At 41.3% G+C, this 26,447-nt stretch overlaps 1 protein-coding gene across 1 annotated transcript in view; it reads left to right on the top strand.

Moving 5' to 3' along the window:
* RNF10 (ring finger protein 10) overlaps positions 1–26,447 on the top strand; it is a 29,835-nt gene continuing 3,388 nt past the window's right edge. Inside the window, exons 1-14 of the mRNA XM_032471462.1 lie at positions 1–613; positions 8,580–8,776; positions 13,241–13,440; positions 14,375–14,465; positions 15,577–15,761; positions 15,841–15,977; positions 18,732–18,892; positions 20,193–20,318; positions 20,571–20,847; positions 21,046–21,179; positions 22,171–22,288; positions 22,530–22,631; positions 23,625–23,780; positions 25,676–25,776. Coding sequence (XP_032327353.1) covers positions 457–613; positions 8,580–8,776; positions 13,241–13,440; positions 14,375–14,465; positions 15,577–15,761; positions 15,841–15,977; positions 18,732–18,892; positions 20,193–20,318; positions 20,571–20,847; positions 21,046–21,179; positions 22,171–22,288; positions 22,530–22,631; positions 23,625–23,780; positions 25,676–25,776 — 2,142 coding nt within the window. The 5' untranslated portion in view covers positions 1–456. The remainder of the gene's footprint in view (positions 614–8,579; positions 8,777–13,240; positions 13,441–14,374; positions 14,466–15,576; positions 15,762–15,840; positions 15,978–18,731; positions 18,893–20,192; positions 20,319–20,570; positions 20,848–21,045; positions 21,180–22,170; positions 22,289–22,529; positions 22,632–23,624; positions 23,781–25,675; positions 25,777–26,447) is intronic.

Genomic DNA, 26,447 nt, shown 5'->3' with positions numbered 1-26,447 from the left:
TGTTTGGCGACTCGTCGCCATTCCCGGAGCAGCTCGGCCTCGGCCCAGAGGCGAGTGTTGGTCGCTGTGTCGGAGACACCTGTCCCCGACACCAAGACAGCCAGCCCTCTCCCCTGCCCCGCGGCGGGAGAGCGTGTCCGGCCGGCCGGCGGGGCTCGCGCACCCTCCCTCGCCTCCCCTTCCCCCGCAGCCTCCGCCCCGCCAGGCCCGGCCCGGACCTCCGAGCCCCGGCCTCCTCCTACTCTTTCTTGGTCACCGCCGCCGCTGGGCTTAAGAGCCCTGTCTGCCGCTTCTCCTCCCAGTTTGAGAAGCCGAGTAAGGAAACAAGGAAAAATGTCGCCATGAAGGCCGAGAACCGCTGCCGCCGCCGACCCCCGCCGGCCCTGAACGCCATGAGCCTGGCTCCCCGCCGCGCCCGCTCCGCTCCGACCGCCGCCGCCGCCAAGGCCCCCGTTGATGCCGCAGAGCTCCCCCAACGCCGCCGCCACCGCCTCCGACATGGACAAGAACAGCGGCTCCAGCAGCTCCTCCGCCTCTTTGGGCAGCAGCAAAGGGCAGCAGCCGCTCCGCTCCGCCTCGGCGGGGCCTGCCGGCGAGTCTAAACCCAAGAGTGGTAAGGGCTGGCTCCTACGGCGGTGGGCTAGGGGGCCACTGCTTCTTACGCTAGGGAGGATCCTCGCTCGGGTGTCTGCTGGGTCACCCAGGGACAAGCTCCGCTTTCTACCATTGTACCTACCTTTCTCTTTTTCCCATGGCTCCCATTACTTAAAATTAACACTCAGTGAGCACTGTACTGCGCGGTTTACGTAAATCCTTGCGTTAATGCTCGAAACAGCTCAGTGAAGTAGGTGCAGTTCTTACCCCATTTTGCGGATGAGGAAACTGAGGTTCAGAAAAGGTAAGGTTACCCAGACTAGTATGTACCTCGCAGCAGGCCTGAAAACCTGGTTTGTCTGACGCATCAGTGCTCTATTCTAAAACCACTAAGTTGATCTTCCCTTTAATGTTGAATTAGCATTGAACAGTGTTCAAACTTAAACAGCAGAAAGTGGGGCCCAAAGACTGGTCAAAGTCAAATCTCATATTGAATAACCTGCCCCTAGATCTCCCCAGATGAAGAGGACTTGTCTTTGAATGGCTTTGTTTAGTGTGCAGTAGTAGTTAAGAGCGCAGGCTTTGCATTCTTTATTTTTAGATTTGCCAGACCTTGAGTGTCTCAATTTCCTTCCCTGTAAAGGTGAAGATAATGAGAATTAAATAAACTTAGAAAATAAGTGAACTAAGGGCATAGGAAAGTACCTGACACCTGTTACACATCGAATGCACATCATGCCTATTTCCCTGTGTTAGGTTAGGGCAGTTAGTGTCCTTTTATGAAGATTTTGTTGTTTCGGTAGTCATGTCTCAATATTAAGTTATGACCATCGTGATGATAATAGCTACCATTTATTGAGGTCTTATCGTGTGTCAGGAACTGGACTAGACTTTTACCACTTTTATCAATACTCCAGTCACTAACCTGTCCAACAAGGTGGAATTGTTCACATCTAAAGAAGGAAAAAGCTGAGAGGCCAGGAGTTGAGTTGGTAGAGTCTGGAGTTGAATGTTCTCAATCTTACTTTATAGCCTGTGAACTCATCTCTGCTCTTTTTTATTGTGATTGTTATAGCAGTATTAGGAAAATGTTTTTAGTGGGAGTGGGGATGTGTGGCCCAGGGGAAACATTTGGAGTCCCCAGATGTGGGGCTCCAGATGTTTAAAACCTCTAAGATTAAAACTGTAAGACTGACTTAAAAGCACAAACAGGAAAAACACACAGGCTGACTTGAGTTCAGAGTTTATCTGCTGGAAGAAGCAAATTTGTTTATCGGGTGTGTCGAGGACTTCTAGAGCCTGCTTTTGGAACCCAGGTGGAGACCAGCTGTCTTGATAATAAATGAATGCTTTAAATACCTAAGCGAAGATTAGTGTGGACTCTCAGGCCGCATTAGGTAGCGTTATGCAGACTCATTTGGGGGTTTTGCACATGTGTAGCTTTATCACCGATCCCCCAGATAGAGACAGAGGTGTGCCAGTCCTCTTGGCCAGTGTTGGATCCGATTTAGAGGGGTCTGAATATTTTTCATGTAGTTGATCAATAACTTTGTATTTGCATTCTAGTCCTATATGTTAGATTCTGGTTCTCCAACTCTGTGAACTCTCAACTAATTATTCTGGGGCTCTGGTTTAAGCCACTAACATACAATCATGAGTCAATTGGAATACGTGCCTTAAGTTGATTTATTCTTTAGTGAGGCTGTAGGTAAAAGTTTGCAACAACCCAAACAAAATAAAACAACAACAAAACTGAAGTATTTAAGGCATTTTACTTGTATTGTCCCTGACTGTGAATAAGTTGATTAGTGGAACCAGCTCTCATTACCCACCAGGATATAGAATTCTATTGTAGTTTGACCAAAGCAAATATTTGTCAGTGTTTATGTTTCAGTCAGACTTGGATAGAGTAAATATTCTTGGGTTCATTCTGACTAAAAGTGATTTCTGTTTTTGTTTAACAGTTAAGATACATAAAATACTCTTAAAACACTGTTCACCTTAATTGAAAACTGAGGAAGAACTAAAAACTCATGTAAAGGACTTTTTTGTTGGGTTTTATGAAATACACAAGTGTGCCGTCTGTAGGATTAGTTTCTGTTTAGTGTGTTTGTAAGAGAGCTTGGCCATGTTTGCCACTGCTAGTGCCTACTTTTCTGGCTACTGCTATGTATATTCCCTTAGCAAAAAGGAAGGATAGGTCTGTAGCTAAGAGTTCTTCCCTGTTTGCATTTAGGAACAAATTCAAAGACAGAGTAAGGCGAGATTAAAAATGGCTTAGGAAATTGGATATTGGCTTAATTTTTAAGGTTGAACTGAAGGTATCATGTGCTGCCTTAAGAACATGACATCTTAAAAAAAAAAAAAAAAGACAGCTGAGACCAGTGCTACCACAGCAGATGTCATCCGGGCGTCTTCTACAGTGTCTTCTACTTCTGGGTGGTCGCTCTAGTAAAAGTAGATTCAGATTTGGTGTAATTCCATGAGAAAGTTTTCTGTAGGATTTCAAAAGCTGACTCAACGCTTGATGTACTTGATTCAACTGACAGTTGTTGACAGGCCCTCTTGAGTTTAGGAGTACTGAGTTGAAGGAAGAACAGGAAGAGTAAGGTGAAAAGACATGACTTGTCTTTTTGTTATCAAAATAATGAGAGCAGGAGTTTTTCAGTTTTTAAATATTTAATTTCCCTTTTTCCACTCTCCTTTCCCTACCTCACATGATAAAAAGAAAGCCTTTGGTTTCTATCCTCTAAACTATGTGTGTAATAAATGGTCATTAGCGTCCTAGTTACATGATTAATGTTCTTGAGCCTTTGTTCCTGTGGCTGGCTTACGTTCGCCCTTGCACACAGGAAATAAGTAAATTTGGCTTCTGGGATTTACTTGATCTTTCCGGTCAGATTGGCATACCACAGTTTCTTTGCCTTGGCTAATTGCTTCTAACATTCACATAATGCTCCTTTTCTTGGATCTTTTCCTACGGCTTTGTTCCAGTAGGGCTAAGATTCAGTTGTAAGAACATTCAACAGTGGATATCCCAGGAATGTAGCCCAGAGGAGAGAGGTGGGTTAGGGTTTGGGGAAAGTTTAAGAAAGAGCAAAGAAATTAAAAAGAGGCAAGAGAGAGGCCAGATTGTTTACGGGCAAACAATGGACCCTGGCCTGAAACCAGGCTCTTGCCCCATCCCCCTGAGTGGGGGATGGTACTGCCATGGAGGTTACAGGAAGGTCGGGTGTTATGAAGCGGTTATTTTGAGGTTGCTGGTATGAAGCACTGTCCTGACACTCTTCCTCTTATTTCGGTACCAGAAGCTGGGTTACTAGTGGTAATCTGCCTTGAAGAAAGCCTTTGAGTTTTAAACAGACCTGGAGGTTTTGATGGCTTTGAAAACTGAAGTGACTTGAAGCCATCAATAAGAATCACTTAGAGAAGTTATAAGAATTTCCAGGCTTGTTGGCTGGAGTCCTTGGTTTCTGTGGTTTTGTTGGAAGTCTAGTAGGTGCTCTTGATAGGAATTTTAGGTCTGTTAATAATATGCTTGTAAATAATAACGGCAGCTATGTGCCAGCCACAGTGATAGGCATTTTACAATTTTCTTTTAATCCTCATGATCCTGGTGGAGGAGGGCAGGATTAGCCCTATTTTATAGACAAGAATACCACGGTTTAGTTAGAGTGATTTGTCCCAGTGAATTCCTAATAAGTCCTAGGCAATATTCATAAATACACCTTTGCATAAATTCACTTAGCAAGCAGGTAACTTACTGGCACATGCATCATTCCTGATACCATCTCTCTCCCTTTCATTCAGAATTACTAATTTCAGCTGGAGTCAGTTTGTTGTCAGTTGGTTCTGTAGTAAGGCCATATGTTGCCCCCCTGGAGGTGCTTGTCAGCCACTCTGGATGATGGGTAAGCAACTTGCTTGTGACTACAGGATGAATCAGCAGCAGAAACTTCCTGGCTGGTATTGTGACCTCTAGGCTGTGCCACCTGTTGCAACTATAGCTAGAAATGTTGATGATGCCAAATAATTTACTGAAAAATTTATGACCTGTGATTTGGTAATTAGGGGGAAGAGACTGAGCTATGCCGTTATTTGGTAGAGACCTTTCTCAGGGAAATATGAAACAACTGAGACACACTGGATTAAGTTTTCAAGTCTTGTTGAAATTTAACTAATGGTCCATTTTGGAATGTGTCTTGACAGAAGTTCTTGGCAGTTGTTCTCAGCTCTGGCTGTGTCACAGTCTTCTGAGGACTTTTTAAAAAAAATCGGGATGTGAGGGCTCTTCCCTAGCAATTCTTTCTGATTTTTTAGGTCTAAGTTGGACCTTGGCATCCGTAGTTTTAAAAGTCTCTGCAAATGATTCTCTTGTGCAGCCAGGATTGAGAACAACTACTTGGAAATTTAAAACTTTCAACAGAGAATATGTTTCTCCTAGGAAGTTTGTTTGACTTTTTTTTGTCTGTTTTCCAAAATCTAAAGCAGATCACCTCATACTATGTCCTATCAGAGAAAAGAGGACAAATTCTACCCCAAGTTATTCACATATATATCCTGGCAAGTTACCTATAAGACATCTCAAAAACAGCACTCTGAGTTTTATCTCCGGGTCCCAGACCTGACTGTACCTTCAGTCTTCAGCTGCGTGTTGCCTGAGTCTAGAGATAAGAGCCAGCCTCTCACTTTAGGTGTCTGACTTCATGTCTGTAGGTAAGTGGAAGACAAGATATGAGGGAGTTGATTTTAGCAGCGAAAATCATGAATCCTCTTGTGGTTAGTGGTTGTAATGTTTCAGAAGTGAGCACTTCACTGTCAGAGCAGTTCTGTAAGCATTATGAAACTGTTTCCTTGCCAGTGTGGTAATAAGTGAAGAAATGAAAACAGCCCTGTGCTGAGTGTTGGCTTACTTTGTTGAGCCCTTTTTAAGTGTAGACTCTGACTTTACCTAAATCTGTGCAATCTAAATCTGTTAGGTCTTGAAAGCAGCAGGGTCACAGTGCAGGATCATCTGAAATAGTGAAATAGTCTTGGATAATGAGGTTTGGGGAATATGTGTTTTCTGGCCATGCCTATCCTCTTCATGAAACTGCATTTAGTTTCATGGTAAAGTTAGCTGGGGTTCTGTATCCCTCTGAATTTTCTGCTCATTTGAAATCTTATTATTAACGAATTCCACAGATTGAGGGGCAAGGCAAAATTTGTATGAGAGCTGAAGCCTCACTTTCCAGTTGTTACCACTGATGCCATGTTTGACAGTAACTGTTGCTAACTGAAGTAGTAGGTAAAAGTCTAGTTCTTAAAATCTAATTGCAGATTAAACTCTGGTCGCTGTCCCTCACTGGGATTTAAAGGAAACTGGCAGTGTTTCTTTGACCATCTGCTCTCAGTTTACAGTGCTGCCATCTCACATGACTAATAGCTTGACTCCCAGGTTGTAGTTCGGTCAGGTTTGGAGAGGATGGCATACCTCTTATTTATCCCATGTAGTTGGCAAGCTGAGTGTGAGATGGTTGCTTTCAAAATTTGGACTCTGGTTTCTCAGCTAACGTTCCTTTGTCTCTGAAGATATGCTTCACTTTGGATTTATTTACTGTGCTGTAAAATTAGCTGGTTATTACTTGTCTAGAAATAATTTCTTCTAGGTGCTTACAGTTTTTTAATTATCTAAATAATTAATACATAGAACAGTAATCAGTCAGAATCTTAGAGGGTGAGACCTGAGCGCAAGACTCCCTTGAAAACCCATCTCATTGATTCCTACAAACTGGTAGGATTGAGAACCACTGTATTAGGTAAAAGTGAATACCTTCAATTCCTAAAGTTAACTGTCATTAACAGCCTTTTTTGTTGCCTTTTCAGACATGTTTTTATCAATTATATATTTTTAAGATAAACAGGCTTAAGCTATCTTGGGGTGGGGAGGAGGTTTGTAGTTTTTGAGGCTCATACTGCAGTCTTCTTAACTTTGTAAACCATCACCTCCTTTAAGTTTGAGAATAAGCCTAATGAATTACTTCATTAAGTGTCCCGCAACTTCTCTTCTCTCTGGTATTGCTTTTAAAGTCATTTAAATTAGTATACAGACTTGATTTGGTCAGGTTTCTATGTTGAAATAAGGCTGGTTGGAGTGAGTGAAGGGACAAGAAAGAGAGATTAGTCTGTTTTTGTCCAAAGGCTAATTTGGAGACCTCTTGCACCCTTAGTTATTTCCTTGGTAAGGTTCTCAGGTTTTATTTTGCACCGTCCCCCTCCTTTTTTTGAAGCTAGTGAACTCTGGCACATCTTAAATGTGTCTGGTCAGGGTTCTTTGTTCAATTTGGAACAAAGTAATCTATGCACTTCAGCTCCTCAGTAGAAAAAATGGAGCGAAGAATACAAACAAGCTGTTTACACAAACTACAAATGGTCAGCAGACGGAAAAAATGTTTGCTGCTAGTCATCAGAGAAATTCAAATGTAAAACAAACTATTTTGACCCTTCAATTTAACAAAGTTTTTTCAACTCAGTATTATAAACAATGTAGTGAACTAGACAATTCTCTCTTAGAGTGTTTTTAGAATATGAATAAATTGGTATAATGGTGCTGAAAAGCAACTCAGGATGTGTAAAAGGCCTTGTGGTCATACTGGATCTCTTAATTCCCCTTTGAGAATGACATAATCATACACAGAGACCTCTGTATGAAGAGATTCCCAGTATTACTATATTAAATTAATAAAAGATTAGAAGCCACCTAAATGTACAGCAGTAGGGAATTGGTTATGTCATGCTGTAAGCAAATGGACAACAGTGTGGCCAGTAATCATGCTTTTGAAGCCTAGGGTGTATGAAAATGCTCATGGAGTAATAGATGGAAGATAGTATATTTTGTTTGCCTGTCGTTCTGTGGAAGATGTGTGGTGAGTATATAAAATGGACGATAAAAGGAAATATACACTCCATAGGTTGGTATTCTGTGGGTCCTATTATTCTGGATTCCCAAATTGAGTAACTGTTCTTTTAGTTGGAGAAAAAAAGCAAGAAACAGTTTTTAAAAGGATATAACTTACACTGATATACTGTTAGAGCCCAATTCCTTTTTTTTAATTTATTTTTTAGCTTGATTTAATGTATACTTTTTAATTTCTTTTATATATATTTTTAAAGTATAGTCAGTTTACAGTGTTGTCAATTTCTGGTGTACAGCATAATGCTTCAGTCATACATGAATATATATATATATATATAATCTGTTTTCATATTCTTTTCACCATAAGTTACTACAGGATATTGAATATAGTTCCCTGTGCTGTACAGTATAATCTTGTTGTTTACCCAATTTCTTTTGTTTTATCAATTTTTCAGTTTGACCTCTAGAACATATGTAAATATTGTTTTGCTTTTATACCTCTTGAATATATATCTGCTGGGACGTAGGCCAAAGCTATTGGAGTATAAAATCTAGCTATGTTGTAATTTAAGGAGAATGTCTTCTGTCCTGCTTCCAGATAAAATACTTTTTCCTAATATAAATAGGCTGTTCCTTTTTTATTACTCTGTCAGAATGGACTTTACAGGAACACTGATTAAGTTCTGTTATAAAGAGAGACATTGTGAACTGAAAGTTTATATGGTCCTGTAGGAGGGACCCTTTAGGCTTCACTAAAACAAAACATCTTACTTTGTCATGTCTTGCCCAAAGCACTAATGCTCTGGCCCAAACCCAGATTTCTTGGAGGCTGTAGAAGGTCCCATTTGCTCTTGTTTAAACACAGTTTTGTTGAGAGGTGGAGAACTATTGGCCAAATATCACTTCTCTTTTTTGTTTATATAACTTTTATTTATTTTTTAATTGAAGTATAGTCAGTTTACAATGTGTCAATTTCTGGTGTACTGCATAATGTTTCAGTCATACATGTTCATATATATATATATATTCCTTTTCATATTCTTTTCATCCAAGTATCATTTCTTAACTAGTTCTTTCATGTTTCTTTCAGATGGAAAGAACTCAAATGGATCAAAGCGTTATAATCGCAAACGTGAACCTTCCTACCCCAAAAATGAAAATTTTATCAACCAGTCCCGTCGCTCCAATTCACAGAAAAGCAAAACTTTTAACAAGATGCCTCCTCAGAGGGGTGGCGGCAGCAGCAAACTCTTTAGCTCTTCTTTTAATGGTGGAAGACGAGATGAGGTAAGACATTTTAGAATGTCCTTTTTAGAACATAAGAAGCATGATTTTTTTCCTTCCACCCCAAGTTTACCAATAGTTGAGGAGAGGGGAGCAAAAGGTAGAAGAATAAATAACCAGAGCAGTCTTGAGTAGTTGAGGATTAACTAGGTTTGGAACTTTGCCTCCTTTCTTCCCCTGAAGATTATGAAAATTTCCATGGAGGAAGAAGACATCATAATCATGGATTGTGAAAAATGACAGTAAATTTGGGGTGCTTTAATTCTGTGTAGTCCTTTTATTACCATTCTTGATGTATAGGTACCCTTTGGAATATTTAGGTAATCAAATGACATTAATTAGTTAGTGACATTTACCCTACAGTATCTAGCAAAATGTAAAATGCTATTTATCCTTAGTCCCAGTTACTCTGATTATAGGGATTTCTTAGATACCCTTCTGTAAGTGAATAAAGGCTTATGCACAAGGGGGTTACGTATAACTGCAGACCTATGTACTACTGCAGCGTTGTCTGTAGTTGCAAAATTTAGGAAACAACCTAAATGCCATCAACAAGGGGCTGGTTAAATAAATTGTCCTGCTGTTTGAGTGTTCCATACTATGTAACCAGTATGGAATAAGATTTAATGGAAGAATTTATGGAAGATTCATTCACTCGCCTACTATGCACCAAATACCATTTAGACTTTGGAATACCACATTGGGTAGGGCTTACATTCTAGTTTGGGGAGACAGTAAAATCATCATGTAATAAATCCAGTGGTAAGTGCTTATTAAAATGTTAAAAAGTGGACTGAGAGTGGTAAAGGAATAGAGAGTAACAGTACAGTTTTAGGAGGTGGCTAAGGAAAGCTGCTCTGAGGAGGTGAAAGCTTCTTTGAGGACTCTCTGAGTAGAGTCCTGAATGAAGCAAGGGAGCACAGCATACAGTTTTGAGGAAGGGTGTGTAAGCCAGAAGGAGTTACAAGTCCAAGGGACCAGAGGTGGTAATGTTTTTGGTGTATTTGAGATAAAGCAAGGAGGCTACCATGAGTGGAGGAGAAGTAGGAAATGAAGACAGAGAATAACAGAGAGGGGTCAGATCACATGGGGCTTTGAAGGACTTGGTTTTTGTTCAGAGAGATGGGAAGCTATTGGGTTTAAGAAGAGAAGTAAGGTAATCTGACTTGCAGTTTTAAAGAGGAGAGTGGAAGCAAGGAGACTAGTTAGGTTATTAAGGTATTCCTGGTGAGAGTGATGGAAGCTTTGAAACAGAGTGATAGTGGTGAGAGGTCAGATTTGGGGAGATATTTCAAGGTAGAACCAACAGGATTTTTTTTTTCCCAACAGGATTTTTAAATAGATTAGATATGGGGTCTGAGCAGAAAAATGAATGACATGTTTTTGGCAGGAGCCGAGATCAGGTACCGTTTGCTGAAATGGGGAGGACTTCAGGAGGAGTACAGGGTTTGGGGGTGGGGAGGGAAGGGGGCTATGGAGACAAAGGCCTTCATTTGGAAATGTTATATTTGTGTTGAGATGCCTATTGGATCTCTAAGTAGAGATAGGCTGTTAACTGAGTCTGGAGTTCAAGGAGGAGACCCAGGCTAGAGAGCTGTCCAGGTACCCCTAGTGTCTGCAGCTATGGAGCTAAGTGAGATCATTAAAGAGTCAGTGTTGCAAAAAGAGACTAGATTGAAGGACTGAGCTGTGAATCAGGGTGATAAGGAACCAGCAGAAAGGGAGGAAGAGAACTGAAAGCCATTTGGAGAAAGTGATCAGTTTTGTCCTGTACTGCTGATAGGCTGAGTAAGATTAGGATGGAAAGTTGACCATTAGATCTGAAGATGTGAACGTAGGTTAGATTGTTGGCCTTGAGCTGCTTTGATGGAGTGGTGAGGACAAAAACTTGTTGGGCATAGATTTGTAGAGAATGGGAGGATGGGAAGAAGAAACAGCAAGTTTAGATAGTTACTTTCTAGTGGTTTTGTTCTATAGGGGAGCAGAGAGGTGAGGCAATAGCTTGAGGGGAATGTGAGGTCAAGAGAGATTTTAAGGTTAGAGAAATTGCAGCATACCTCTGCTAATGGGATTGTTCTGATGAGAGGGAAAGTGTGATGCAGAGGAAAGGGGGAGAATTGCTGGAAGTGTCCTTGAGTTCTCGAGGAGTTGGGATCTAGTGCACAAGTGGAGGAGTTGACTTAGGAGCTTTGCCAGGTCATCCGCAGTAGTAAGAGGAAGGCTGACTACTGGCAGGAGGGTGTAGGAGTTCTTTTCTGATTGTTCTTACTGGCTCAGTGAAATATAAAAGGTGAGCTGAGAGAGGAGGTTTGGAACCTGCGGACTGGAGGAGTTGTCTGGCTGACTGGGGAATTAATGGAGCACAGAAGTATAATAGGATTGCAATATGATCACCAGGCAGCATGAGGGTCTGCTTCAGTGAGATGGGTTGGTATGGTGTGGTGTGTCCTTTAGCTGTGTTTAACTGCTCTGATGCTGGTGTGAAATAGGCAGAGAGTGGTTTAATCAGGGGAAAGTTTTGCCAGGTGAGTATAGTCAACAAAGAGAAGGGGGCAGTGGACCACAGAATTAGATCCAAATAAGGAAAGAAAATTTGGGGGGTATTGGATCACTGGTTTGGAGATCCTAGTGGGGGTGAAAGTTGTTGCGATCAGAACTAATGGGAACAAGCTGAGAAAGGAGTGAGTTGCTGGTAGGGTGCTCACAACTAAGATGGTGGAAGAGGTTGCAGTTGTTACCAGATGGTCCAGACTGTAGAGCATTGCCGTCCAGTAGAAGTGCTAAGCCACATATGTAACTTAAAATTTTCTAGTTGCCCCAGTGAAAAAGTGAAAACGATGAAATTAATTTTAATGTAGCTAATCCAGTATAGCTAAAATGCTGTTTCGTGGTACGGCACTGGCTCAGTAGCAGTATCTGGATAGTAATGACTGCTTTATTGGACAGCACAGTTCTAGATGGTATGCTCATGGCGATGGGTGGTGGCGGTCAGGTGGAGGGCAAGCTGCTTGGAGGAGAGGAGTTCAAGAACTGAGAGGTGAGTGTGTTGGAAGTGTAGTCAGGAATTATGATGAGCAGTATCAGAGAGAGACAGTGCGCCAGTTAGGATGAAAAGATGACGATGGAAGGTTGAGAATGTATGGGATTTTGTGAGGCGAACGTAAGCTCTTATCTATAAGTTTGGGGTATGGGGTGGAAGACTGATTAGGGGAGACAGAGAGAGCCCTCTGGAGATGAGTGTCAAGTGGGTGAGAGTAAAGGATGACCTGGCAGTCTTTGGATTCCTGTGTTGAGTTACATAAACAACTTGGGGGAGGTGTTGTCTCCCAAGATACATTGTTAAGATAAAAGGAAATTGTCTAACTGTATGCTATTCACTGTGCTCAGTGAAGTCCTATACTGTGAGTCTGTATGCATAGAGTATCTCAGAGGGTGTCTTGGTTGTCCCTCCAATAGAAGGTGTCTTTGGATTCTTTATCACGTGTGTGCAGATGCTGCTCATTAATCTCTAAGTCTGGCTTACTGATAAGCAGCAAAAGCCTTAAATTTGCATTTCCTTTGACAATAATTCCTACTATATATTCGAAAGAATTGTAGGTATTTAAATATTTGTGTACAAAGATCTATCCAGAAGTGTGTTTATCACGGCATTATTTTGTTAGTGGTGGAAAAGCCTTGAACAACCTGTGTCCTACACTAAGGCATTATGGTATACCCATATAATATAATGGTGTATAGACACTTAAAGTGCCTGTTTACTAGTATTTAGTGACAGTGCCAAGTGCGTATGACATTAAATGGGAAAGTTACATTAAGAAATGCACTAGCTGACTTAGAGCAGATACCTGTACCACTTTAAATGTTAAAGAGGACCGAAAAAGCCCCAATATGATAAAGATTTCATCTTTGTGTGCAATGATATTTCTCATATGTGATTTGTCGCCCCTTTCTAAACTGTTTCTGAATCTGCTGATTGGGTTTATTTCTGGACACAGGGATTGTCTGCCTACATGTTCTGGTTCTGCCGGTTTTAATTAACAGTGAATAGCAGTGTATGTCTTAGGCAGGAGGTCTCTGGCAGGATCCTGAAGCCTATGGCAGTTAGCAGCTGCCTGCAAGCCACCTCCAGAGTGTAGTTCTACAGACTCACGTTTGCCAGGAACAAACCAGAGAACAAGTAGCTAACAAGAGTGAAGGTGTAGGAGTCTTGTGGGACTGTAGAAAGATTAATCCGTTAAGTAAATCTTTGTATGTTACAAAGCTCTTTTCCCTTCTCCATTCTCATCTAGGTCTTGGGTAGACATTTGCACTACCCCTCCTTAGGAAGATTATTTACTAAATTCAAGCCTATGTCTTATTTAGTTAATATTTTAAGCCATGTAGAGGAGGGGTTGTGCTGGTTTCTGCTGTGAGTCAGTAAGTGTCATCCTAATCTAAAACACCCTGATTCATTCTCATTCTCTCTAGGTAGCAGAGGCTCAACGGGCAGAGTTTAGCCCTGCCCAGTTCTCTGGTCCAAAGAAGATCAACCTGAACCACTTGTTGAATTTCACTTTTGAACCCCGTGGCCAGGCGGGTCACTTTGAAGGCAATGGACATGGCAGCTGGGGGAAAAGGAACAAGTGGGGGCATAAGCCTTTTAACAAGGAACTCTTTTTACAAGCCAAGTGAGTACAGCTCCTCTTAGGAGGAAAGTGAAACTGAGCCTCTGGGCATTTGTGGTGCCTGTTTTAAACTGCTGTGGGAGACAGGCAGAACAGATATTGATCTGGCTCTTTTTCTTTTTCTTTTTTCTCCTTCTCTTTCTCCCTCCCTCCATCCCCCAACCTTCTTTCTTTCTTTTGGCAAGTGTTGAAAACCCATTTTTCAACTTGATGTTCTTGGTGCTTAAACGAATATAATGCTGAAATAAACATTAAAATTAAATAAGGCTTTAGTATCATGATGAGGTAGTAAAAGTGTTCGCTTTGGATTTGGACCCAGATTTGAATCTTGTTTTGGCCTTTGACCTTGGATAATTTGCCTAACTGCTTTGAGATTCAGCTTTTCCTCTATAAACGAGGAGAAATTACTTAGAGAATTGAATGACAAGGAGTGCCTGGCATACATTTGCTCAGATACTGGTCCCTTTCATTTCCTTTTGTGTGGCGTTATTTATAATTTGAGATTTGACCTTGGATCTAGACTGAAGTAACCATTTATTATTTTACATAAACTGGTACTCAGATGATTGAGTGGGAAGTCTTTTCTACTGCCTTGAAGAGTAGCTGTGTTCTGAGGGAGGAAATCTGGCTTCCTTCTGGTTGGTGGGGCCATAGTCTGGGTTAATTTTAGTTCAAGGGAGGCCTACAGGTGGCTTGGCTGGGCTTGGAAGCAGAAAAAAGAGAGTTTATGGATTTAGACTCCTGCCTGCTGAATCTTTGGATTCCCTCCAGAGTCAGGGCTTGGAACTGAGGCTGAAGTCCTAGTTCAGTGCTTCACAAGCCATGACTGCTAATGGCCTGCATATGATTTCTAAGTGAAGAAATGATGGATTTCTCCTGAGGGTTTGTTGGTGGATTCTGACAGTCTGCCTTTTCCTTGTCTTCTTCCTGTTTCTAGCTGCCAGTTTGTGGTATCTGAAGACCAAGACTACACAGTTCATTTTGCTGATCCTGATACCTTAGTCAATTGGGACTTTGTGGAACAAGTGGTGAGTGGCTCAGCTAAGCTTATAAGCTGTTAGTGTGAGAAAAAACTAAAGAAAGGGATTGTGGGACACAGCAGCTGTTGGCTGGGTTCACTGCCTATCCCCCTTTCTGCCTGGCCTTGCTGTAGACACTTCCTTGATTTCTCCTGGAGTTCACTTTGTGCTAATTTGCACTGGCTGGTGGGGCTGGGGTGTCGGGGTTCTAATCTATAGGGTGAAAGCAGTTCTACTACCTCCTCCCTCCTGGGGAGAAGTAGCCAGGGCAGTAGGAGAAGTCAGGTTACTCTCCTGACCCCGGATGGGCTCACTACATGGACACTGCTTCATTGGTCGCTGTTTATAGTAATCAGTGTCGGGTTAGGCCTTGGCCTTGTGACAGGTGAATGAGCCACACAGCCGTGCTTCTGTCTAAACCACTGCTGCATTTGTCTTCTGTTGGAGTCGTGGGCTCTAGGGATCCCCTTGTTGTGCGTAGGTTATATGATGTAGAATACCTTTCAAAATGATAGATCCCCAAAGCCTGGACTCCCATTTCTGTGAAAATTCATAAAATTACCTGAGAATGACATAGAAGGCCTATGAAACTGAAGTTCTATATGCATTGGTTTAAAAAAAAAGAGATATATGTAAAATGAAAGTCTCATCTCCTCTGTTGAAAGTTACTGGTATATTACTTCTAGACCCTTTTTATGCCTTTATATATGTGTATATATAAATCATTTTTTATAAATGAGATCATATATTGATTTCTGTCATTTTTTTCCCTTTGGTGTAGAACTCCCCAAAATACCTATGTAGTTTTATTATATTAAACCACTTATTTATTATAGTTTCCTTAATGATTTGCTTAAATTTGCTTTGATATGTTCTGTCAACATATACTTGCAGTGTTGAACAATTTTATGGAGATGTTTTGAGTTAGAGATGTAGAGGGATGAGGATGGAGATGGAAAAGGAGAGGCTTTAACTTTGACAATCCCTAGTTAGTTCTGGAAGCAGTTTAACTTGTGGAGGCATTTTGTTTCGTTGGAGATGGAAATGGAGAGGCTTTAACTTTGACAATCCCTAGTTAAATTCTGAAAGCAGTTTAACTTGTGGTGGCATTTTGTTTCAGCGCATTTGTAGCCATGAAGTGCCATCTTGCCCGATATGCCTATATCCACCTACTGCAGCCAAGATAACTCGTTGTGGACACATCTTCTGCTGGGCATGCATCCTGCACTATCTTTCACTGAGTGAGAAGACTTGGAGTAAATGTCCCATCTGTTATAGCTCTGTGCATAAGAAGGATCTCAAGAGGTAAGATGGAGATACTTGCTAAATTAGACCCCAGTCTGCTAACTCCTTGCTCTGCTACATATAAATGTCCATGTTACAGTGTTGTTGCCACAGAATCACGTCAGTATGTTGTTGGTGATACCATTACAATGCAGCTGATGAAGAGGGAGAAAGGGGTGTTGGTGGCCTTGCCCAAATCCAAATGGATGAATGTGGACCATCCTATTCATCTAGGAGGTGAGTTTGGTTGATTTGGGTGGCAAATAATGGTGGGTACACCCTTTAAGGCTTCTTGAATATATCTGTCTGCTATCAGAAATTTAGCCTTTCAGCAAGCCATTTCTAGCATTTCCAGATTAGTCATAGGATTCCAGTAGGTTAGGTGGAGTTTGCAGAGAGTGGTTTACCTCTTGGTTTCAAGTTTGCCCAGTTGCGGGATGAAAAATTAAAATACATATAAGGTTTTGAATAGTTTCTGGCAGTGTGCTCTGTCTTGGGGATTCCACAGTCGGCCAGTCTTGGCACCTGTCATCAAGAAACTCGGTAGTCTAATAGAAGAGACAAACTGGTAGCCAGGCAATTCGGACATAGAGTGTGGTCAGTGCATACAGTGGGGAAAGTGCAAGGGGCTGTATTTCCTGTATTCCATATGGAAATGAGCATTGGATTAAAGTGGCATTTCAATTTCTGGGCAAAAGAGATTTCTCAATAAGTGGTATTGAAACAGTTGACTCTTATGGAAAAAACCAAAAATAAAATTAGATCTCATACCATTCATAAAAATCAGTTCCTGATGGACTGAAGAGCTAAATGTAACAAAATTCAAAACTTTTAAAAGAAAATATAGGAAAATGTCTTTATAAATTCTCAAAGTTTTTACCTGGATGGATTTTTGAACCTGGCTAAAACTATATAGATGCTATAAGTGAAAAGATTGATTAGTTTGATTTTATAAGAATAAAATCTGACAAGGCTCCTCAAACTCAACAGGTGATAAATAAACTTAGGGGGAGATTTACACATTTAAAATAAAGATTAACATCCAGAACATAGAGGTGTTCTATAGATTAGATTAACAGTCTAGTAGAAATGTATGCTAATAAGCACCTGACAAAGCATTTCCTAGAAGGATATCTGAATATCCTCCAAGTGTCTACAGAGGTTTAGCTTTGAATAGAGTTATGCAAATGTGAATCAAAATGCCTATCATAATGACACAAACACACACAAAAGACAAAGCAGATACAGGCATATCTCATTTTACCTGCTTTGCAGATACTGCGTTATTTACAAATTGAAGGTTTGTGGCAACCCTGCGTTGTGAGGTGATTTTTTAGCAGTAAAGTATTTTTTTGGTTTTTTTGGGGGGGGAGGTAATGAGATTTATTTATATATTTATTTAAATGGAGGTACTGAGGATTGAACACAGGACCTCGTGCATGCTAAGGATGCGCGTTACCACTGAACTATATTTTCCTCTCCAGCAGTAAAGTATTTTTTAATTAAGGTATCTTTAGACATAATGCTATTGCACATTTAATAGAGTACAGTATAGTGTAAACATAACTTTTAAAAAATTATTTATTTATTTATTTATTTATTTATTTATTTATTTATTTATTTATTTATTTATTTATTTGGAGGAAGGAGGTAATTAGGTTTACTTATTTATTTTTAGAGGGGTTGCTGGGGGTTGAACCCAGGACCTGTGTATGCTGAGCATGTGCTCTGCCACTTGAGCTATATCTTCCTCCCTTAAACATAACTTTTGTATGCACTGGGAAACCCCAGAATTTGTGTGACTGACTTTATTGTGGTTTTCGCTTTATTGTGGTGGACTGCACCTGCAGTATTCCTGAGGGATGCCTGTATTGAGTTTTGGCAGGGGTGGGGAAATGAGTACTCTTGTTCTTGGTAGGAGTATAAATTAGTACAGCCTTTTGTGTATGTGTGTGTGGTGGGGAGATGAGGTAGTATTTAAATAGCATAACTTTGATTTAGTATTTAATCTTAAATATCATAAAGAAATCATTTGTACTAAGGAGCACGTATAAGGATTTTTTTTGTTACAAGGTAATAGAAGTTGTCGATAGCCTAAATACTTCACAAGAAACTTCCTAGAGTATATCATGTTGTCAAACACTATACAGAAGGTAAAAATGAGATCTGTGTGTTAACATTTTGGAGAGATTTTTATGACACACTGAAAAAAAAATTAACTGCAGAACAAAGTTTATAGTTTATCATTTATGGACAAACTTTTTTTTAATGAACACAGATATATAAATATATAGAAAAAGGTTTGAGGGACATACATCCAGATTTGTAAATGTTAATCTCTGCGTGGGTACTAGATTGGGAGAGTGGGAAAACTCAAAAGATAACATAGTCTTAAAGGTTTTTTTGAAGTCCACAAAATACGGGAAAGGGAAGTAAAGGAAATAAATCATCCATGATCCTTTTACCCAGAGGTACCCCAAAATGTTGATTGTAGAGTTTGTTTGTTTGTTTTTTCTATGCATGTATGTTTTTGTGAGATTGGAATTGTTTTCTTGTCTGGCATCTGTCTTTTCCCCATGTAATGTGGGTATTTCTCCATGTCATTAAACATTTCCTTCTTAGAAAAGCATTTTTAATGTTTGCAGAATTCTTTTTAATGAATATACCATCATGGCACTAACTGTTTCTTTACTGTTGGACGTAGTAGTTGGTTGGAGCTTTTCTGATACTACAGAAAATGCTGTAATTAATGAACATAGTTTCACTGATTATTTTACTACATCTTTGGTGTTTTTAGGATAGATTCCTTGTGTTACGGGGTTAGAGTTACAAACCTTTTGTTAAGGTTATTGCTCAAATTTTTTAAGGGAAAATTGCTAAGTTATTCCATTTTCACCTTAGGAAAAAAGCTGTGTATAAAAGCTCCTATTTAGTCATGCAGTTGTGAGCTTTGAGTTTTGCCTTTTTGTGATCCTGTTGGCTCTCTTGCAGATGAACAGCACAGCCAGTACTCCAAGTTACTGTTGGCCTCCAAAGAGCAGGTGCTGCACCGCGTGGTTCGGGAAGAGAGAGCAGCGCTGGAGCAGCAGCTGGCAGAGGAGAAGCACACTCCCGAGTCCTGCTTTATCGAGGCAGCTATCCAGGAGCTCAAGGTGAGACGACGCTCTTGAAATGGGACGGGTGGTGGGGATTAGTTACTTCAGCCCCACATTTAAGATACTAAGCAGGGAATGGCTGAAAAAGCCGATTTGCTCTGGGCTTTGGTGATACGAGGGAAAGGTTGACCTAGTGGTTTTTAAGTGCTCTCTGGAGCTGAAAGGAGCAAGTCAAAATTATCTTAACAGCTGAGACACTGGAGTTTCTTAGGTTAGCTGTGTTCTTAATTAAGCAAGGTAGGTTTTTTATTTTCTAGGAAAACACTTGAATTTATTTTTGGAGATGTTTTGTGTGAGGGTCATTGTGGAGAAATTATTATGGCCTATTCAACAAGTTCTAGCAATATATGCTGAGGGTTTTGAAGCAGCAAGAATTACTCAAGTAGAGAATTCCTCATGTCCCATATCTTCTACAGTAGGAATTCTTAGGCTTTAACAAGCATCAGGATCACTGGTTTCTGGGCTCCACACCGGGAGATTGATTTAGTAGATCTGGGCTCAGTAAGCACAATAATCTGCATTGGAACAAATTTCAGGGTGATTCTGTTGCTGTGCATCCCCAGATCATGTTTTGAGAATCACTGAGCTATATTAACACAATGAAAGCCCTCGTTTAATGAGTGATTGCCATGTGACAAGCCCTGTGCTAAGGTACTGTGCTTACATTTATCTAACTCCAGCTTCATTTCCTGGTGTGATAGGTAGAACTGTCCCCTTTCACGGATGAGGAAATGGAATCATGGTTTAGGTAATCATACTTACGGACATATAACTAATCTAAGAGGTGAAGTTGGTATCTGAATTCCTATATCTCTGGCTCATAAGTCCTCTTTGAGCAGGGTTCTGTATATTTATGTTTTGTTTTCTTTCTGTAATTCAGCATGTTGGTTCAAATGCATTTCAGGGAGAAGAAAAGCTACACAGAAGTAGAGCTGTCTAGGTTGAGGTGGGCCTTGCCCAAAGCCTTGCCTCCTGCACTGGGGGTGCTCTGTCTAAGCATAGTTTGTAAAAATCAGGTGACTAGTTCTGTGTTCTTGGATTTCTGTTCAGGAAGTTTTTGTGCAGTGTTGTCATTATTCTTGTCAGATGCTCAGCAGAATACCATCCCATTTTAGTACTATTTGCTTTTTGTTTCCTTTTTCCCTTAAAGATTGAGAAGAATTTTAAGTACTTAGTTTTTTCCTTGTTGCCTTTTAACTTTTGCTTCTTTTGAGAGAGGCCATTGTAAGCTTTTGCCCTTCAAACCTAGTGTGTTTCTGGAAACTTAGCTTTCTCTGATTTTCTGTCTGGTGTCTAGACTCGGGAAGAGGCTCTGTCAGGACTGGCTGAAAGCAGAGGGGCGGTCACCGGTGCCGTGGCTGCTCTGGAACAACTGGTGCTGATGGCTCCCTTGGCAAAGGAGTCCGTTTTTCAACCCAGGAAGGTTAGTGTCGCTGTTACAGACTTAATGGCTGCCGTTCCTCAGATGCTGCTATTGAGCTGGTGGGCATTGTTGTGAGGTCTGAACTTCTGGGGGAGAAGAGGGAACTATGAGTATTTCCTATGAGCTTATCAGTTCTTCCCCTGTGGTGTTAAATCAGTGACCGTGACAGCTAAGATAAACCTCAAGAGAGCTTGGTTCCTGTGCCTGCCTTTGCCACATGTACTTTCTGTGACCTATAGTTTGTCCCAACAGGGTGTGCTAGAGTATCTGTCTGCTTTCGATGAAGAAACCAACGAAGTTTGTTCTCTCGGCTCTCCTCCTCGTCCTGTTGCTCTCCCTCTGGTAGAGGAAGAAGAAGCAGTGTCTGAACCAGAGCCCGAGGGGTTGTCAGAGGCCCGTGATGACTCAGAGTTAGCAGAAGACAATCTTGGAGAGGGGACCATTTGTACTGAGTCCAGCCAGCAGGAACCTATCACCAAACCGAGCGCCACACACCTGGGCAGCTCTCCTTGTTACTACTTCTACCAGGGTGAGTCTCCCTGAGCAGGAGGGCAGGGCTGCTGCTTAGTGGTTCAGAGAAGAGATCAGGCTCTCTAAGCAGGAGGAGGCATTGCCACCAGATCCTGGGCCCTTGGGTCCTTTGAGCCTTTCGGGTTGGGGAGGGAGAGGAGGGCCCTGACTTGAGGGCTGGCCAAGACTGTGGTGTGACAGAGCCACTTGTCTCCAGCGGAGGACGGGCAGTACATGTTCCTGCACCCTGTGAACGTTCGCTGCCTCGTGCGGGAGTATGGCAGCCTGGAGCGGAGCCCTGAGAAGATCTCGGCAGCAGTGGTGGAGATCGCTGGGTACTCAATGTCGGAGGTAGGGCCGGCGCGGGTCGGGAGCAGCACTGACATAATCTCTCTGTGGTGGGTCTGGCCGGTCCCCGTCCCCAGACTTCCAGGCCTTTAGTGGTTGTGTTTTTAAGTCTTTCTGTCAAGTGATGGAGCCTGTGAGTTTTTAAAAAGTTAAATGGTGCTCCCTCACTGTGCTGGGGTTCTGTTATCTCGGTCACTACTGCTCTCTGCATCACAGGTTCATCTACTGTGGTTTGAGAATAGTTATCTCCTACTTTCATTTGAGATGAATTTGTTTTTTGTCTCTCTTTCTCCTCCTTGCTTGCGAGAAATGGCCAAGAAAACATAAAGTCCTTGGAAGCTTGAAGCTAGTTTACATAAACTGGAAATGAATTTCTGGCTTAGCAGATACCCATGAATTATTGTCTGATAATTTACATATGTGAATTTTTGCCCTTTGAAAGTTACCATTGTATTGATCACAAATTTGTTTTAAGTCTCAAATTTACTCTTTCAGTACTCTAGCCTTTGCATTAGAAATGCAGAAAAAGAATAAAAAAAATTACATTGATGGGCTTCTTTTTTTTTTTTTCCAACTGTTTTAGGCCAAGCTTCATTCAGTAGGGAAATCTGCTTTATCTGCCTTCCCAGTTATCATTAATTCTGTCAGTGGTTTCCAGATGTTTTTGCCAATAATAACTGTTCCTTATTCCCTCCTGTCAGCTGTGGACCCCCAGAAAATCAGAAACAGCTGATCAGCTTTAGCTTATTCATTACCCGTCTCCATTCATTCATTTGCAGCACAAACCAAAAACTGCTTTTGGTTGCTTTTTCTACCTTATTGTAGGTTGATTGACAGTTCTGTTCGACTTTTCAAAATGTTGACAGCTTGAGCACTACTCGTTGAGCCCCAGTGCCAGCTGAGCGTGTGTGTATACTGCCGGATATCTGGGGTGGGAACCTCTGCTCTGAGTTAGACCTGATCTTGGTTAAGTGTGGTCCCTTTTCTGTTGTAGGATGTTCGACAGCGTCATAGGTACCTCTCTCACTTGCCCCTCACCTGCGAGTTCAGCATCTGTGAACTGGCTTTGCAGCCTCCTCTAGTCTCTAAGGAAACCCTAGAGATATTCTCAGGTGAGAATGCCCCTACTTTGCTTCTCTTTATAGTGGATTCAGGGAGTCTTGTGACAAGAAATCCAGTGTAGAGGAATTAAGAAACTGTGTCATGAGTCTCAGAACCTCCGATGTACTCCATTCATCCAGTGCAGCTGGGCCAACTCATGTTCCCAGCTATGAGTTAGCTACTCGTTAGCTGGGAGGACTTAATAGCCATGTTGTCCTGGCTTTGCCTTCTCACAACCTCACCAACCCACAGATGACATTGAGAAGAGGAAACGTCAGCGGCAGAAGAAGGCCCGGGAGGAATGCCGCCGAGAGCGCCGGATTGAGATGGAGGAGAACAAGAAACAGGGCAAGTGTAAGTTTAAGAGCTCTCATTGTTGATAAGCTGTGCATCATTGTAAAAGGCCCCCGTGCCTGGCCCAGGAGCCACACTGCTTAGGGTCACATCCCAGTTCCGCCACTTGCTTTCTTCAACTCTTAAATGTGTGTTGTGAGAGTACCTCCTTAGTAGGCTTATTTGAGAGTTAATGAGTTAATGCTGGTCCAAGTGCATAGAACACAGTAAGGAGTAAGACTGAATTCATCCTTGGCATAGTGGGTAAAAAAACCGGGGGGTAGGTGGAGGGAATTAGATCTGCTGAATGCTGGGGATAACTGTCCCATGTGCTCTCTGGATAGATTAAGCCTCACCTTTGACTCTCTGGGGACATCTATACGTAGCATGTCAGCCAAGAGAGTCTGAAATAGTAGAAAACTACTGATAAACTAGAAAATACATGCAGGAAATTGGATTTGAGCTCTTTCATTACCAGATCTTTTGATCTGGTTCTCCAGTGTAAGCTTCACTGAATCCAGGAGGTTACTGTGACATGAGGGCCTAGTTAGCTTCTGGAAGACAAAGAATTGAGGCTAGGGAAAGGACTTAGCTATTTTGACTTGATACGGTATGGTAAACATAAATTTTACTTCTTCAACTGGGATAGGTATATAGCTGGGATCCCACTGCTGTGTAGCTGTTTGGCACAAATCCTAAACATTTGAGAAAACTAATGTTTCAGAAACAAAGCTTTTTAAACTTTTTTATTACGGAGCTGTTCAAATACAAGTATATACAATAGTATAGTAAACTCCCAGGTTTATCACCCAGCTTCAACTAGGAATAGTTAGAACAAGCTTTTTGTACTAGAATAAAAACATACTGTAAAGTGAGTTATTATAAGTTTGAGTTTTAAAGCTTCTGTCTGCATCCCTCAGACCTGTGGGGGGTTCATATTGGCTGTCCACAACTGTGGGGAAAGCTTTGAGGAATTCTATAAATGGGCCTACCGTTCTCATCTTTCTTTTGCAGACCCAGAAGTCCACATTCCCCTAGAGAATCTACAGCAGTTTCCTGCCTTCAATTCCTATACCTGCTCCTCCGATTCTGCTTTGGGTCCCACCAGCACTGAGGGCCATGGGGCTCTCTCCCTTTCTCCTCTTAGCAGAAGTCCAGGTCCCCAAGCAGGTAAATAAAGTTGGGACGAAGAACGAAGTTGACTACCAGACCTTAAGCAAAACCGTAATGTCTGAATTTAACAACCCTGACCTACTTGGCATGGTGGGGTCTTTGGGTGACTACCCTTATTTGGGTAGTTAATATATTCCTGAGCTATATCAGATTCTTGCCATTTGATTCACCTTTCCCATTGACTGTACTGACTACCTGATGCCCTGCTAGCTTCTTAAAACTTCAGGGTAGCTCATACGTCAGGGTGGTTAAACCTAGATTTTTCTTTGCAATCCAGCTGTTTTATTTATATTTTCTACCTTTGAGGTACTCTGCCTTAGACATAGTAAACATCTTCATATGTGTCTTCTATTGTACATTGTTTATAATAGGGTAAAAAAAAAAAACCAAGCTATTACGTCTACTGGTAAGGGAAATGGCTAAGTTATAGCATTTATACTATGAAATTCTTTACACCTATTGAAAAAAGAAATAGCTTTCTTCATGAACTAATGGGTAGACCTTTAAGGTTAGAGAAAGTTGTAGAACAAGACAAAATATGATTAAAAAAACTTTTGGGTTTAAAAAAAAAACCCACACAAAACAAGCTCTTCAATATGTGTTTGTATATCTATAAATATATAGAAAAATATTGGGATGATTGTGTTCCAAATTGGTAACAGTATTCCACTCTAGGGAGTGAGATTAGGATTGAGAGGTTGTTCAAAGAGGCCTCCAGTCTTTTAAAATTTTTTTTTTCTTAGATATGTACAGAGAGTATATTAAAGTGTTACGAAATTAAACACTTAAAAAGAGTTACTATAATTTCAGAGAGCTGTCTTTTCTGATCTTCATCTAGCTGGCAGATAGTATGTATGTATGTATGTATTTATTGGCAGATAGTTTTTGATCCTTAAAATTTATTTTTGTGAGGCGTTTTAAACAAAGTGTCCAAGATTAGAATATTTAAAACTCTTGGTGACCCTTGTGATCATATGCCTATCATTTTGCAGATAAGGAGCCCAGGACTAAGTCAGGCACTTGGTTATTGGCAGGGACTGGGACTAGAATCTGGATCTTGAGGGCTGCACAACCATTATGCTCTTCAGTTTAACTGAGAAGAGAGCTGCTATACAAAGAAACATGGCAAAACGTTGACTATTGACTACATCATCTGTGATCTAAAGATTGTATTTCCATATACTAACTTTTCCTGAAGGTCTATGGGCTCTGATGTATTTAGACAAGAGTACTCGGATGGTCCTAGGAAGAAAAGTACCACACGGCCCTAGCTGACTACGTACAGAAGGGCCTCTGCTGGGAGAGTGAGTAGGCCTCTCCTTCCCAGCAGTGATCAGGGCAGTGGGTAGACTGATAGGTGGGAAATGTTCAACTCCAGGTTAGAAAGGATGGAGAAGACTATTACCTAGGGAGTATCGGGGGAAAGCTTGCATCTTGCTGGATTTTGTTGATGTGTGTGTTTTGGATTCTAACTGAATATTCCCAGGTCATAGACATCTGCTGTATGGAACAGAAAGGCTGTCCTGACCTTGTTTTCTATCTTTTTTTTTTTGGAGCCTTTTCATCCAAATAAAACTGGTCCATCGCAGTCCAATACCTAAACCTTGAGAGGTGGCTGATTTGGAAATGGTTTTTCTTACTCTGGGAATAGATTTTGCTATGCCTTCTAGCCCGAAACTTTTCTTTCTCTCTAATGATCATTGGTGTGAATAATAGGCCATGTTCTTGGTTTTATAAGAACATGGCAGAGTGGAAGTCGGACCAGGGTTAGCTTTTTGAGGCAGGGTTGGTAATTACCCAGACTTGATTCAGGGTTCATCTCTTCTCTTATTAACAGGACAGTAACTCTTTGGAACTTGACTTGTATAATCAAGTTTCTGGTTTCCTTTCAGACTTTCTGCTGACCCCTCTGTCACCTACTGCCAGTCAGGGCAGTCCCTCATTCTGCGTTGGGAGTCTGGAAGAAGACTCTCCCTTCCCTTCCTTTGCCCAGGTAAATCCTTTGCTTGTGAAGCAGCCCAGGGGTATTTAACGTGAACTCTGCTACTTGTTCTTTCTGGAAATCCCTGTCGGAGATGGGGAGACTTACAGGCTAATGTTGCACTGAGTCTTAATAATCCCAGAATTCTTTTTTAAGAGGGAAGCTCATGGATTTAGTCTCAGATATTGCTGTAGACTTATCAAGGAAAGAAGCCAAGAGTAGCTGAGGGAGAATCAGAGTTTTAATTATTTAACACATCATTAGATACTTGTGAACTGAGCACTGTTCTAGGGGCTGGGAATAGGTCAGTCAACTTTAACTGGTCCCTGGGTTCTAGGATCTCTGATTCAGGTGGTATCTGTTACATACAATAATCCATTCCTCTTCACTTTGGGAAGGGAAAGGTTGTCTTGGTTATCTGGTAACTAGCCAAACCAGCTTTCTTGGGGAGCTAGGTTGGAGGGAAACTAGGCTAGTGAGATTTGATGTCAAATCACTATTAGTCTTTAAAACAACAAGCAAACACTCAGCATTCCTGCATTCAGATAACTGAGGAAGATGGACAGACAGCTGGACAAGCACCCTCATAAGAAGAAGTTGGTGTTAACTTCTTTGGGGCTAGTTTGGAATCATTAGCTTAACAGTTCTTTACAGCAGTTGATATGGATGTTTCTCACATACAA

This window comes from Camelus ferus, chromosome 32 (assembly GCF_009834535.1).
Source record: "Camelus ferus isolate YT-003-E chromosome 32, BCGSAC_Cfer_1.0, whole genome shotgun sequence".
Classification (NCBI taxonomy): Eukaryota; Metazoa; Chordata; class Mammalia; order Artiodactyla; family Camelidae; genus Camelus; species Camelus ferus.
Note: the sequence above shows the minus strand (reverse complement) of the source record. Positions and strands in the feature narration are given on the sequence as shown.